This window comes from Labeo rohita, unplaced genomic scaffold, assembly GCF_022985175.1.
Source record: "Labeo rohita strain BAU-BD-2019 unplaced genomic scaffold, IGBB_LRoh.1.0 scaffold_72, whole genome shotgun sequence".
In the NCBI taxonomy this organism is placed as follows: Eukaryota; Metazoa; Chordata; class Actinopteri; order Cypriniformes; family Cyprinidae; genus Labeo; species Labeo rohita.
The window spans coordinates 260,378-274,221 of NW_026129656.1; the positions used below are offsets into that span (position 1 = coordinate 260,378).

Below are 13,844 nucleotides of genomic sequence, written 5' to 3' on the forward strand. Positions count from 1 at the left end.
AGATCTTATTGATTTACATTACAAGCTATAAGAATTTCATAAATATCAGCAAGTACCCCCAACTGCATATTTTTGTTTTTTAGGCATCTGAATAAAATTCATGTTTTTTTCCTTCTTGAATGTGAGCTCCATATCATCCTATATGAGCCATAAATGCCTGATGTATTAAATATGATGTTAAAAAAAAAAGATTTTTCTGACTTATTTCATATGTCAGGCTTTGCAGGGTTAAGCACACTTAACATGAGTCAATATAAGGCCCCCAACATTGATATAAAATGTACCGAGTGGACATTGTGTTGCAGGCGAGTCTGATCTCCTCCTGTGATGGTGGTCTAGAGGAAGCTTGTGAGAAGCCATCATCCTCTGAGCTCTGCGACACATTGAATGGGATTTCCTAAAAAAAAAAAAAAAAAATTCTGTTGGTTTTATAACTAGCTGACTTGAAATATAAAGAAATAGGTGTATAGTGCTCAGATACTATTACTATTGCTATATTATTACTATAAATATAGATTTTTTTTCCTCACGGGTAGACTGTTTTCCTGAAGTAGGTCTCCAAGTATCTCCACCAGAGCTGGAAACGTGGGTCTCTCCCTGGGCTCGCCCTGCCAGCAGGCCAACATAATGCCATATCTACCAAAACAAGTAGCACACATCAGAGTTTCTTCATGAAGTCTTCAGTCTGATCAAACACACACAGACACAGTCATCAGGCCAATGCTCACATTTCAGGAGACGCGTTGTCTGGTGCCCTCATCCTGGTACCGTCTTTGAGTCGCTTGCAGAAGTCTTCATCAATCTGGATGCCTGGATATGGAGATGCTCCTAATGGGATATGGTACAAGCAAGTCTGTGATCAAAGACTTCAATACAAGTTTCAAAATTGGTTGCTTTTCTATCACAGGAAGAAAGTAGTAAGCAGTAAACATTTTAATTTGCAATAATATTTGTTTTTTTGCAGCCTTGGCAAGCATTATTCCAAAGTTTTGACTAGTATATATATGTGTGTGTGTGTGTGTGTGTGTGTATTTATATATAAAATATGGAAAATAACAGAAAAACTTGGGCTTGAGAAATTGCCCGTGCACAGATATCCGGTAGACTCTTACCTAGTGAGAAAATCTCCCAGAGCAGCACTCCAAATGACCATACATCACTCTGACTGGTGTAAACCTTATCAAAGATGCTCTCTGGAGCCATCCACTTCAGCGGCAGTCTAGCCTGCAAAGACAGATAACATTTCACCTATAATAGTGCCTGTGAGAGAATACACTCTTATCATGATCCTGCAGCTGATATGATTTGCAGTAGGTCAGCCATTCATCAGTGCCTCTCAAGAGTAATCTCATGAACATAACCTCTCTGCTTCATTATGTTTATGTCATAGTATTGGTATTGTTATTGTTATGTTCATCTTTTGCTTCTGGATTTAAAAACAAAAAGATATTTAGTATGTATTGAATGCTGCCTTACTATTTCCGACAATTTTCATTGGATTACTGATATCTTTATATTATGATGCAAAGGCCAGAGAAGTCATTTTTAACCAGTGGCCTTTACTGAAATGCTGTGTGAATCTCATGTGGCGTCACATTTCATGTGATTTTTTTTTAATAATGTTATCTGAACTTGAGATTCATGCTGCTATATCATACTTGAAATCTTTCTGGGTCATGGGTCACTTAGTTGGTCTCTCTTACATTGCCTTTGCGCACGTAGTCAGGGTCTTTGTAGATGTCTCGTGCTAAACCAAAGTCACAGATCTTCACCACGTTGTTCTCGGACAGGAGGATGTTGCGGGCCGCCAGGTCGCGATGAATACACTGTCACAGACCAAAATCAAGCTTACTGCCTGCATCAATACAGATCTAAAACATTTGTTACTTTCTCATCATCAAATATGTTTTTTTATTATAAGATTTTATTTATTTATTTATTTATTTATTTTAAATATGATCTAGGCATTTGTTCCCATTTGTAAAAATCTATATCCAGCATAACTTTTCCCCCAGCACTGATCAGCATGGACTGCTCTAGAAGAGATGTACAGTTTATCTACTAATAATCCACAGCCGACTAAATGTAAGGGTTGAGCATGAATGCATGTTTGAAATGTACCTTACGAGATGCCAGAAACTCCATTCCTCGTGCAACCTGAAAGCTGTAGCATATCAAATCCTCTATTGTGAGAGGAGTCTTCCAAAGATCATCCAGTGCAACTGGGGAAAGAAAAACAAAAGAAAACGTCAGAAAACGCTTAAATGCATGATTATAACAATTTGATTATAAGATTATAAGAATTATAGGCATTATATAATTATATAATAAGAATTATAATTATAAGACTTGTATTATTATACGATTATAAGAATTTGAATCATAAAATTGTCAGGAGGACAATTAAATAAAAATGTTAGGCTCTTGTGGGTGATTGCTCAAGTGCTGCTATGAATTTGTTAAAGTGTTCTAAGTGCTTTTATTTATCACCGTATTTAATGGTATTGGATGATTTGTTAATTACATTTAATCAACTAAACTAACAAAACATTTGCAGTTGGTTTTTATAATAGTTGTGTTCTCGTTGCACCAGCAGGTGTCCCCAGTGTGTGGATTTTCGAGTGGTTTAAAACTGAATCATTTTGCAAAGCAGTTGATTTAGTTGATTTAAAGGTTTGAAAGGATTTATTTTTTCTACATCATTTGCTTTATTGCTGAAAAAAGGTTTATTGTAGCATACAGTGCACAGCATAAATGAGTACACCCCCTCTAAAACTTAACAAATTCAGCAATTACTCTTTACTTATAAGACATATTAGGGTTCTTTGGAGATATAATGTTCCAACCCTGTTTGATCAATTAACAAAGAAGAATGTCAAAATTCTTCAGGGAAATAAGATTTTCATTTCAAAGTGATAAAATGTTGTGTTGTAAAAATGAGTACACCCTCCTGAAAGTTACTAAATAAAACAAAAAAAAAAAAGTGTAGGTTTAAGGGTATTTTTGGTCAACAGGTATATTGAACCAAAACTTTTAAAGACAAGTAATTTCCTGACAGTTAAAAGTGTTATACAGCCTACTGAATCATACATAGACTTAATGCTGACTTGACAATGAAACCACTTTGGAGAGAACTGCCAGGTGACTTATTTCTTAGCATAAAAGAGGACAATGGTACAAGAGGAATACCAAATTATCATTATTATTATTATTATTTTTTTGTTACTTTATTTTTCATATAGGACAGTGGAGAGATGACAGGAAAGTATTAGGTAGAGAGTGGGGAGCGGGACCGGCAAAGGACCTCAAGACAGGAAGCAAACTCGGGTCGCCTTGAGCACAGTTGCACTGTATATGTCAGCGCACTAACCACAAGGCTATCACTGCCGACCAAATCATTGTTTTAAGTGTGTAAATATAGCAGAAGTAGCACCGACATTAAAAACAATGGACTTCACTTTAAGTTTTCATTTAGTGATGAGTGATTTTTTTCTAGAAAAAGAGAAAAAGTTTCTCCGAGAGACAGTATCTCACAGAGTACGACGCAGCCTGCAAAAGTGACATGCATGGTTGTACTTACTGTAGCCAAACCACAATAAATAAATTTAGGCCCATATTAACAAAATATAGACTTCTGGGAATCCATACTCTGGTTTCAAAAGACCAAGTCAATCATTTCAGATCCAAAACCATCCAAAATGTTCTGGTGTTGCTAGAGGAGGAGTACAGTGAGAAGTGCCTGGTACCCACAGTGATGTTCAGTGGTAGTAAAGCTCTTATATTGGGATGTATGAGTGCTGAAGTTGTGCTTTATCAATGCTGTCATGAATTCACACACTACTGTGTGATGTAATATAAAAAACTGAAACTGAAGATGCCACCCTCCCCTCATTCTCTGCATTATTGGACATTTTTTTCAGCATGACAATGGAGATATTCATTCTCCCAAGGTGAAAATCCTTCAGTGGGCATGTATTTCACTCAGTCTTAATGCTACTGAGTAGATGTGAGGGATTCTGTAGAGATGAGCTGAGCAAAACTCCCCATTAAGGACTAGGGCATTTAAGGAGGTCGTCCTCCAGGAGTTAAACAGGACAGATGTGAAAATCTGTCATGAACTTGTACACTCAGTGCCAAGAAGGGTCAGAGCAGTATACTTAAAGTTCTGGAGGACATACTCTATGTATAGGTAATAGAATATTATACATTTGCTGAATTAAATCTAGGGTGTACTCATTTCTGCAATCCTTCATTTAAACAAAATTAGCTAATTGGCTTATTTTACAGAAAATATTGGCATATATTTTATTGTTTTTTATTAAGCATATGTTTAATAAATTTACATTTTGCCATCTTTCCATAAATTATATTAGTGATCATTAAGAAAATACATCTTTTATATTTATTCAGAGGGAGTGTACTCATGTATGCTGTGCACTGTATTTCAAATTCATATAAATGATCAAAACAAATTAACAAGTGTATTTTTAAAGATTTAATTTTGGTGTTTTGCCTTTATTATGATACTTCAGTGAAGAGCAGACAGGAAGCAAAGTGGGAGAGAGAGGGGGACAGGATCTGGAAAGGTCCTCAAGCTGGGATTCGAACTCGAGACACCCGTAACTTAACAGTGTTGTATTTTGGGGCACTTGCCCACTAGGCTATCAGCTCCAACTGACAAGAGTATTTTGATCAAATAATAACAACTACAATTTACTCCAGAAAGTGTAGCCTACTCTTTTCCACCATGTTGAAAATGTATGGCTCCTTCCAACTCGGATATCAATATTATTCTTTCCCAGACATCATTATAAGTTTCCTGCTTAGATGTTGCATTTACAGCAATTCTGATAGCATGTGAGGCAGCTTTATTATCTGCTAAGCAAACATCTGTAAATATATAATTTTTATATATCTTCATATATTCTGCCCTCTGACCTTCTGAGTGCTCTTACCTCAAGACTGCATTGGAGGGTTGATGTTGGGGGTGGGGGGCTTTTGTTACTTTATTTTTCATATAGGACAGTGGAGAGATGACAGGAAAGTATTAGGTAGAGAGGGGGGAGTGGGACCAGCAAAGGACCTCAAGACAGGAATCGAACTCAGGTCGCCGTGAGCGCAGTTGCTGTGTACGTGAGCGCACTAACCACAAGGCTACTGGCGCCAACCAAATCATTGTTTTAAGTGTGTAAATATAGCAGAAGTAGCACCGACATTAAAAACAATGGACTTCACTTTAAGTTTTATATATCTTCATATATTCTGCCCTCTGACCTTCTGAGTGCTCTTACCTCGAGACTGCATTGGAGGGTTGATGTTGGAAGTGGTGGAGGGCTGACATTCATGCTGGCTGACCTGACCTGCTTCTATCATTCGTCGCACCTGACTCTGGGTTTTAGGAGAACGATCCTGCAATCACAAGCACATGTTACACCCAATCACACATGAGTTATTATTGATTGTACTGCTGTTGTAAGAGAATGGATATATGTATTCATCATGTTATTTATCTGTCTCACCCTGTATGGTAAGAAGAACTCCCTTTTGGCACGCAGGAAGTTGGAAAGATTTCCATATTTACAATATTCCACTATAACCATGAGAGGACCTGACAATCAAAGATGTTAAACAGAGATGTTTAGAAATAGGTAAGAAGAATGTTGCAGACAAATCAATCTATGTCAAAATTAAGTTGCAAGGCTACACTCAAAACAGTAACGTTTGAAAGGCTATGGCTTTCTTTATAATATACTGCCATATTTGCCAGGTCAACATAAAAAGTAAGTGCATTTGGTAAGCGGTATCATTCTGCTGGAAAATGGTCCATGACATGTAAACTTTGGGTGCTGCAGTCATATACACAGTAGCTGAAGACGCATTATCTCTATACTTAGTATTTATCAAAGCTGGATCACTGTATTGACAACTCAGCATTTAATTTTCTAATGGTACATCTATACCATTGGGTTTGGTACATGCTCCAAGAAGATTGACGACATTGAGATGGTTTCCAATATGAATGAGGATCTTCAGTTCTGACATTAGGGCTTTGTGTTCACTGGCTGTGGCTCCCTCTGTGATACACACACATGTATACGCACTGTTAAGTATATGGGTATATGTATTTAAAAGTGACATGTTTGTATTCACATTAGTTTATGGGTAAGACTGAACCTTTCAACATTTTGACCGCCACTGTGTTTGAACAGGTTTTCTTGTCGTGCCCAAAGATTGAAGCTTCTATCACTTTCCCAAAAGCTCCATGCCCAAGCACCTTCCCTGCAAACATGAACAAAGAATAAATGTTAGTAAATTAAATGTTTACTATCCTTAATACACAGTATGCGAGATTAGCATGTGTTGCAAAACAGTAAACTGAATGCCTCATATTGCTCAAGCAAAGAACAAAGAAACATTGTTAACCTCTCACAAGAACCAATAGACACTACAAACTATAATACAGTCATGTGAAAAGGTTAGGACACCCTATTGAATTCCATGGTTTTCTGTATCAGGACATCATTAAAAAAAAAAAAGGTGCTTGGCTGACCTTATTTTGAAAATAAAACCTCAGATGAACAACAACACACGACATATTGCACTGTGTCATTATTCATTGAACAAAAATAAAGCCAAAATAGAAAAGCCATGTGTGACAAAGTTAGGACGCCCTTACTGTTAACATTGGACTTAAGAGGGTAAATAACAGTCAAGCACTGATAATTAAATACCTTTGATTAACTGATCATCAGCAAGTCCGAGCGCCTCTATAAAGGCATAAGTTTTGGCAGTTTGCTGGTCTGGAGCCTTCAGGTGTGTGTTAACACAATGCCAAGGAGGTAAGACATCAGCAATCATCTTAGAGAAGCAATTGTTGCTGCCATCGATCTGAGAAGAGTAATACGGCCATTTCCAAACAATCTAAAGTTTATTCACAAGTGGAAGACATTTAAAACAGACACCTCTCCTTCCAGGAGTGGACGTCCCAGAAAATTCACCCCAAGATCAGACCGTGTAAAGCTCAGAGAAATGGCAGACAAGCCAAGAACTACACCTCAGACTCTACAGGCCTCAGTTAACATGTTAAATGATAAAGTTCATGACAATGGCATTAGAAAAATATTGGACGAAAATGTCATGTTTGGAAGGCGTGGCAGAAGAAAGCTTCATTGCAGCATTGCAGCACAGTTTAGGTCTGCAAAGTTGCATCTGAACAAAACACAAGTCTTCTAGAATAATGTCCTTTGAACAGACAAGACCGAAGTGGAGATGTTTGGCCATAATGCACAGCACCAAGTTTGGTGAAAACCTAAAGAGCATATCAGCACAAACACCTCATATCAAAAGACAAGCATGCTGGAGGAGGGCTGATCATTTTGGGCTTGTTTTGTAGCCACAGGACCTGGGCACCTCACAGTCATCGAGTTATCCATGAACTCCTCTGTATATCAGTGTATTCTACAGTCAAATGCGAGGGCATCTGTCCGACATCTAAAGTTGGGCCAAAACTGGGTCATGCAACAGGACAGTGGTCCCAAGCACACCAGCAAATCTACAACAGAATGGATGAAAAGAAAAGAATCAAGGTGTTGCAATAGCCCAGTCCAAGTCCAGAGCTGATCCCTGACTCAAATGCTGTGGTGAGAGCTGTGCATAAGCAAATGCCCACAAATCTCAATAAACTGGAGCAACGCTGAAAAGAAGAGTGGTCCAAATTCCTCTAGAACGATGTGAGAGACTGATAAAGTCACACAGAAAATGAATGCTTCAAGTTATTGCTGCTAAAAGTGGATCTACAGGCAATTGACTCATAGGGTGTCCTAACTTTGTCACACATGGCCTTTCCATATTGGCTTTATTATTGTTAAATAAATAATGACACAGTGTGATATGACATGTGATGATGTTTACTTGAGGATTTATTTTCTAAAATTTAAGACCTGCCAAGGACCAGATAATTTTTTATTATGTCCCGATACAGAAAACCATAAAATTCAATAGGGTGTCCTAACTTTTTCACATGACTGTAGATACTTAGGTCTTAAATTATTAACATCTAAATGTTCAAATCCTTTTTATTTTGGTAAAATGCTGTAAACTTTGTAGTAAAAGGGAATGTAGTGCACATTACTTTCCCAAATGCATGTTAAACTCACAGCACTTGCAGAGATGGAGATCCATGAGAAGAAGCATTTACTGTGAACTAAGCCGCAGCTGAAAATATGTTATCATCAGCTGTATGCATGTAAATTAGCACACAGACTATATACTTCTTTATTCAATAACAGCCTGATTCGTTAATCATGGTTTAATAAGATATATCACAGTTTCAGTTTTATTTTAAATAACTAAGCAGCCCCAGTTCAATATTTTAATCATTTTAATATTTTAATTTTTCAGCTTTTCATAAAACCCCCCTGCAGTTTATTCGCGAACCACCCCTTATCACATCACACAAAGATTCCTGAGTACGGGTCAAGCCTAATGCTGAATTAAAATTCCCCTGAAAATGTCTAGACCATAAATATGCTTTACTTCTGGGATCCAAGCCATGAATGTTCTTCATTTGGACCAATTTAAATCCTATATCAGAGTTCTTAAAATGTACTATCTGTGAAAGTACCAAGGCGCAATCTGTCTCGGGATATCTCCCACTGGCTGGAGTCGTAGGGCAGGTATTCACACTGTTCCTCAAGCGGCACTTCCCCCGGGTCCATGATGATTGACAGATAGCCTGTCTTGATATCCGCTGGGTTCACCTGCAGGACAACATCATAACAATTACTGATGGATGATACTGCAGCCTATAAGAAAGCAGAAACGGCGAAGCCATGGCGGTTGCAGTCCACATCATCTTGTAGAATTGCTGACTCCACTACTCGTATTTACTCATAATACCCATATGATTTGCTCATATGTTGTACTGAAGGCAAGACATTGTTGATGGAACTGCATATTATTACTGAAAAGCCTTGCTGACATCATGGGCAGATTTAAATAACGTTCCTTAACGTTCTCTATATTCATGAATAGAGAAGTAAGTATCGAACTGTTATGGTTGTAAGGCGAAACACATTGTACTCACTCGCTTGACGTTGCAGAAGATAACAAGGAGGAGGACCCAGAAAAAGATGGCGATGACTCCTGTCCCGATTAGAATCACTATTTCTACATTGGTCTTGTCATCAGAGCCTGGCAGACAAAACATGTTATTGTACTGAAGCTTATTATTGTAACTGAATAAGAAATCTCACATGTTCTAAATTGATTTAATCTAATATTAAATAAAATCTAATTTTTATTATTGTTGTGACAAATTTGAAGATCATTTTCTTAAAGAGAATGTATATTTAAATTAGATTTTATAGACAAATATTAATATTAAGGGAAATCTGCATATTTGCTGTCAAATAACATGGTAAACAATGGTAAAGAAGAGATGCATGATGGTTAAAAAGAAGTCTGTTAATGTAAGAGTTTGGGGTACTTGCAATAAACACATCTTCATAAATGAATTAAATAAGCTTAATTACAAATCCAAAATTTTAGTTTTAGGTAGGGTAGAGTAAGGGTGCATGAATTAAAGTTAGATTAAGAATATTTGTGACCCTGGACCACAAAACCAGTCATATGGGTCAATTTTTTTTAATCGAAATTTATACATCATCTGTAAGGCAGAGATACAACTATTTGAAAATCTTGAATCTAAGGGTGCAAAAAAATCAAAATACTGAGAAAATTGCCTTTAAAGTTGTCCAAATTAAGTTCTTATATATATATTACTAATCAAAAATTAAGTTTTGATATATTTACGGTAGGAGATTTACAAAATATCTTCATGGAACATGATCTTTACTTAATATCCTAATGAATTTTGCCATAAAAGAAAAATCCAATGTATTACTGGCTATTGCTACAAATATACCTGTGCTACTTATGGCTGGTTTTGTGGTCCAGGGTCACATTTAGGAATAGACATCAATGGGTGAAGCCCTCACTAGGATATAAAAACAAATGTGTCTGAATGAATGTGAATGTGATGTGTCTGGTGTGTGTTAGTTTGTGTATGTATCAGCTTGTACCTACTGTATATGTTTTACTAAATAATGTAAATTAAAGGGCAAAGCACAATCCTGAATTAAGGAGAGTGCCACCTAGCTCAAATCAGAGACTCTCACCGATGACTGACACAGTGGCGGAGGACTGAACGCAGCCCTTCTGGTTGCAGGCCGTGCAGGTGTACAGACCGGCGTCTTCCTCTCGCACTCGCTGAATGCTGAGAGTCCGATTGGAGTCCTGAAGGAGGATCCCTGAACACATCCACAAAACTGTCAAACACACAATCTGCCAGCCTGCCATGATTTTATGGCACAGCATCCTCTTTTGTTATGGCTGTCTTGACTTATGTTTTTCTGTTTTCTGGACATGGTATATACAGCGGGTAAAATAAGTATTGAACACGTCACCATTTTCCTGGTAAATATATTTTTAAAGGTGCTGTTGACATGAAATTTTCACCAGATGTCAATAACAACCCAAGCAATCCATACATAAAAATAAAACAAAACAAATAATCTCAGAAAAAAGTTATGTGTAATAAAATGGAATGACACAGGGGAAAAGTATTAAACTACTGAAATTTATTTAATACTTTGTATAAAAGCCTTTGTTGGTAATGACAGCTTCAAGACGCCTCCTGTATGGAGAAACTAGTCGCATACATTGCTCAGGTGTGATTTTGGCCCAGTCTCTCACAGTCTTCAAATCTTGAAGGTTCTGTGGGCGTCTTCTATGAACTCTGATCTTTATTTCTTATTTTCCATTGGATTCAAGTCAGGTGATTGGCTGGGCCATTCTAGCAGCTTTATTTTCTTTTCTGAAACCAATTGAGAGTTTTCTTGGCGAGTTTGTCCACCCTTGTTTCATCTTCATCATCCTGGTACTGTAGGTGTTGGGACTGAACCAGCTAATATGAATTTCCACTGACAAGGGGCAGGATTGCTTCCTAATTACTGATAGATTTCAGCTGGTGTCTTGGCTTTCCATGCCTTTTTGCACCTCCCTTTCTTCAATACTTTTTCCCTGTGTCATTCCATTTTATTACACATAACTTAATTTATGAACATATTTGTTTTGTTTTCTTTGTATGTACGGGTTACTTGGGTTCTTACCGACATCTGGTAAAAATTTAAAGTCAGCAGCACCTTTGGAAATGGTGACATGTTTTATGTAAATACTTATTTTACCCACTATACATAGTCCGCGATATTCTTTATTTATTAATACTTTCAGAAAATAACAACGAATGTGAATTTTTAGCCCTGTGTTCTCCAAAAAAGTTATTTAAAGCAGTTTAACATAAGCCTGCAACATAAATGTGAAAAAATAAAGGGGTGTGAATACTTTCGCAAGGCACTGTATATCACCAGTGCACCATAATTCTACAAACAAACTGGGTCTATGTGTTCTAGGTGATCATTATTATGGAAACTCACAGAAATTTTTTTTGTCATGAGTGTCTGGGGATGATGTGTGCTGTTTCATGCAAATCAGACAATCAAAAGGTGTTTGAACACTAAAATGTATGATTTTTTTTTTTTGTATGGCCTAAATCAATCATTTATATACTGAAAACCCTAATGAGTAAGAAACAGGAATTCTGATTCTTCCCCTTTTCCATGACACACTAACTGAAATCGCAGCATTAACTGCAGCAGGAAAATGCAGCCCACGCTCCCTTTTATAACATAATAATCAGATACCTGCTATAGCTACAGTGATGAAATTTTAATCAGAACCGTACTGGATTTCACAATTTAAAAAAACTAAAGCTTTGCTATGAAATGAATTAGCTGAGCAAAGAAAAAAAAATGTTTAACTCACATTCCAGTCACACAGCGACCTTCTACTAATAGCTCTTGAACTCAGTTTGTTCCTGATACAATATCCTCCCCATAACACCTATCAGCAAACAGCACTGTACATGCACTGCATGTGAATTCACTTACAGCCCACTAGAAACCAACCCACATACATTTTCAGCACTGCTTTTTTTTTTTTTTGGTTCCTGCTATTCACAATATACTCAATCATACTGCAGTCCAGCGGCCCATACAACTTCCATTCAACAGATCTCCAGTACATTAGCATGAATGGAGTGCTTTTTCCAGTACCAGAATTCAATTTTGTGTGTGTTAGTATGTGCTCATGAATAAGTGTGTTCCTATTCAAATGTGCTAAGCTAGAGGGGATTGCTGTGGTGAGTATAATGTAATCTGTAATGGAACTGTTTTGGAATAACACATTTATGCTAATTTGAAGGGGGCTGAACAACATGCAGAGAAATGAAGAGGAAATCAAATGGAAAGGAAACCAAATTGAAGAATATGGTGTAATTTTAAAGCAGACACTGTTATATCTTTTTGCTATACCTATTACTTTACATATCCTGTCAGACTCAAAGTAGGAGTTAAATTAAACTGGATTTTTACATTGTTGCTGCAGTGGTGTCCTGATTGGTCGCCAGGTCATAGATATGCGGTTGCTAGGGTATTCTGAATGTTTAGTTCATTGCCATGTAGCTGTAATATGTTTGGGATGGTAGGGTGGTGCATCTATTTCTAGCTGATTTAATAAAATAAGTTTGTTGGTAATTGGCATATATTATATTTAGGCTGATTTGGTGATGTTACATTATATTTTTGAATAAAAAACTTAAATAAAAAAGTTAATATGAATGTGACCACTGGGTTATAATTTGTTTGTGGGTGGTTGCTTATGGCCCAATTCAAAAGAACCCACCATCAATATCTCTATGATATTCAGGTCTTTACAAAAGACTTCAACGTTTTTGGGGATTAATTTTTTATTTAACTGTTGTACATGAGCAATGGACATATGGCTGGTATGGTTAGGTTAATGGGTGGGTTATGGCATAGGGGTAGGATAACAATGTAATTTTAGATGCAGTTACAGTTATTTTTCACAGATGTACAGGCAGGTATTTCATTAAATGTACGAACATGTAATTTAACAGTAAGTACACTGTAAATAATGATTAATTTAAATGTTAAGACATAGTAGTTAAAGACACATGTAAGTGGGTCCAACACCCCTAATAATTCTGCTGAAGGAAAACCATGAATGACTAACCTGATATCTGGTGGAGGGGTTGGTTATCTTTAAACCAGGACAGCTGGGGAGAGGGTGTGCCCTCGACATCGCACTCCATCTGCAGCGACTCGCTCACATTCACCGTCTGATTGGTGGGGTTGTTACGGTATCGTGGTGCCTCCAGTGCTAGAACAGACACAGGAAGAGAGAGAACAGGCCTTTGGTTTTGGCAAACTCAATTGGAATCGTGTGTACGAATCAGAGTCTCTCATGTGATTCATGGGCCATTCTATAGAACTGGTCCAAAGTCACAGTTAGAAATGTCTTTAAAAAAAGTGTCTTTTTCCAAAATCATATGTACGCAAATGGTATAATATCCATGGTATACATTTCTAGTAATTATGCAGTTAATTCTCATGTTGTATTTTCAGAAAATTTGGGAATATTTGTTCTTTTCCCCACATTTGTCACTACCGAAACACAGTAATAATATTTTAATTAGAGGGGTTATATTGACCTATAAAGATTTAGCTTACATCTAGATAGTAAATATATTTTTTTGCTATTTTATTAATTTTTTCTAAGAGGTAAATCTATAACAATTAAATATTTATCAATATTTCAAGTGTATTTTATAAGATTTGTTGTATTTTGAATAGAATTTTTCTTTGTAAAAATTTTTCTTTGGTAGCAACCACATCACATTACAGAATTTTAACTCATACCGAAGT

At 36.8% G+C, this 13,844-nt stretch overlaps 1 protein-coding gene across 2 annotated transcripts in view; it reads right to left on the minus strand.

Annotated features, from left to right (window-relative positions):
* The window catches only part of flt4 (fms related receptor tyrosine kinase 4), a 59,066-nt gene that overhangs the window by 1,739 nt on the left and 43,483 nt on the right, over positions 1 to 13,844 (minus strand). Inside the window, exons 14-27 of one of the 2 annotated variants that reach the window (XM_051104419.1) lie at positions 13,153 to 13,299; positions 10,179 to 10,310; positions 9,086 to 9,192; positions 8,624 to 8,759; positions 6,175 to 6,279; positions 5,961 to 6,074; positions 5,520 to 5,608; positions 5,292 to 5,409; positions 2,122 to 2,222; positions 1,704 to 1,826; positions 1,113 to 1,224; positions 729 to 828; positions 531 to 636; positions 285 to 397 (exon numbers count right to left, since the gene is read on the minus strand). In XM_051104419.1, coding sequence (XP_050960376.1) covers positions 285 to 397; positions 531 to 636; positions 729 to 828; positions 1,113 to 1,224; positions 1,704 to 1,826; positions 2,122 to 2,222; positions 5,292 to 5,409; positions 5,520 to 5,608; positions 5,961 to 6,074; positions 6,175 to 6,279; positions 8,624 to 8,759; positions 9,086 to 9,192; positions 10,179 to 10,310; positions 13,153 to 13,299 — 1,603 coding nt within the window. The remainder of the gene's footprint in view (positions 1 to 284; positions 398 to 530; positions 637 to 728; positions 829 to 1,112; positions 1,225 to 1,703; positions 1,827 to 2,121; positions 2,223 to 5,291; positions 5,410 to 5,519; positions 5,609 to 5,960; positions 6,075 to 6,174; positions 6,280 to 8,623; positions 8,760 to 9,085; positions 9,193 to 10,178; positions 10,311 to 13,152; positions 13,300 to 13,844) is intronic. The other variant, XM_051104420.1, reaches the window with a different exon arrangement.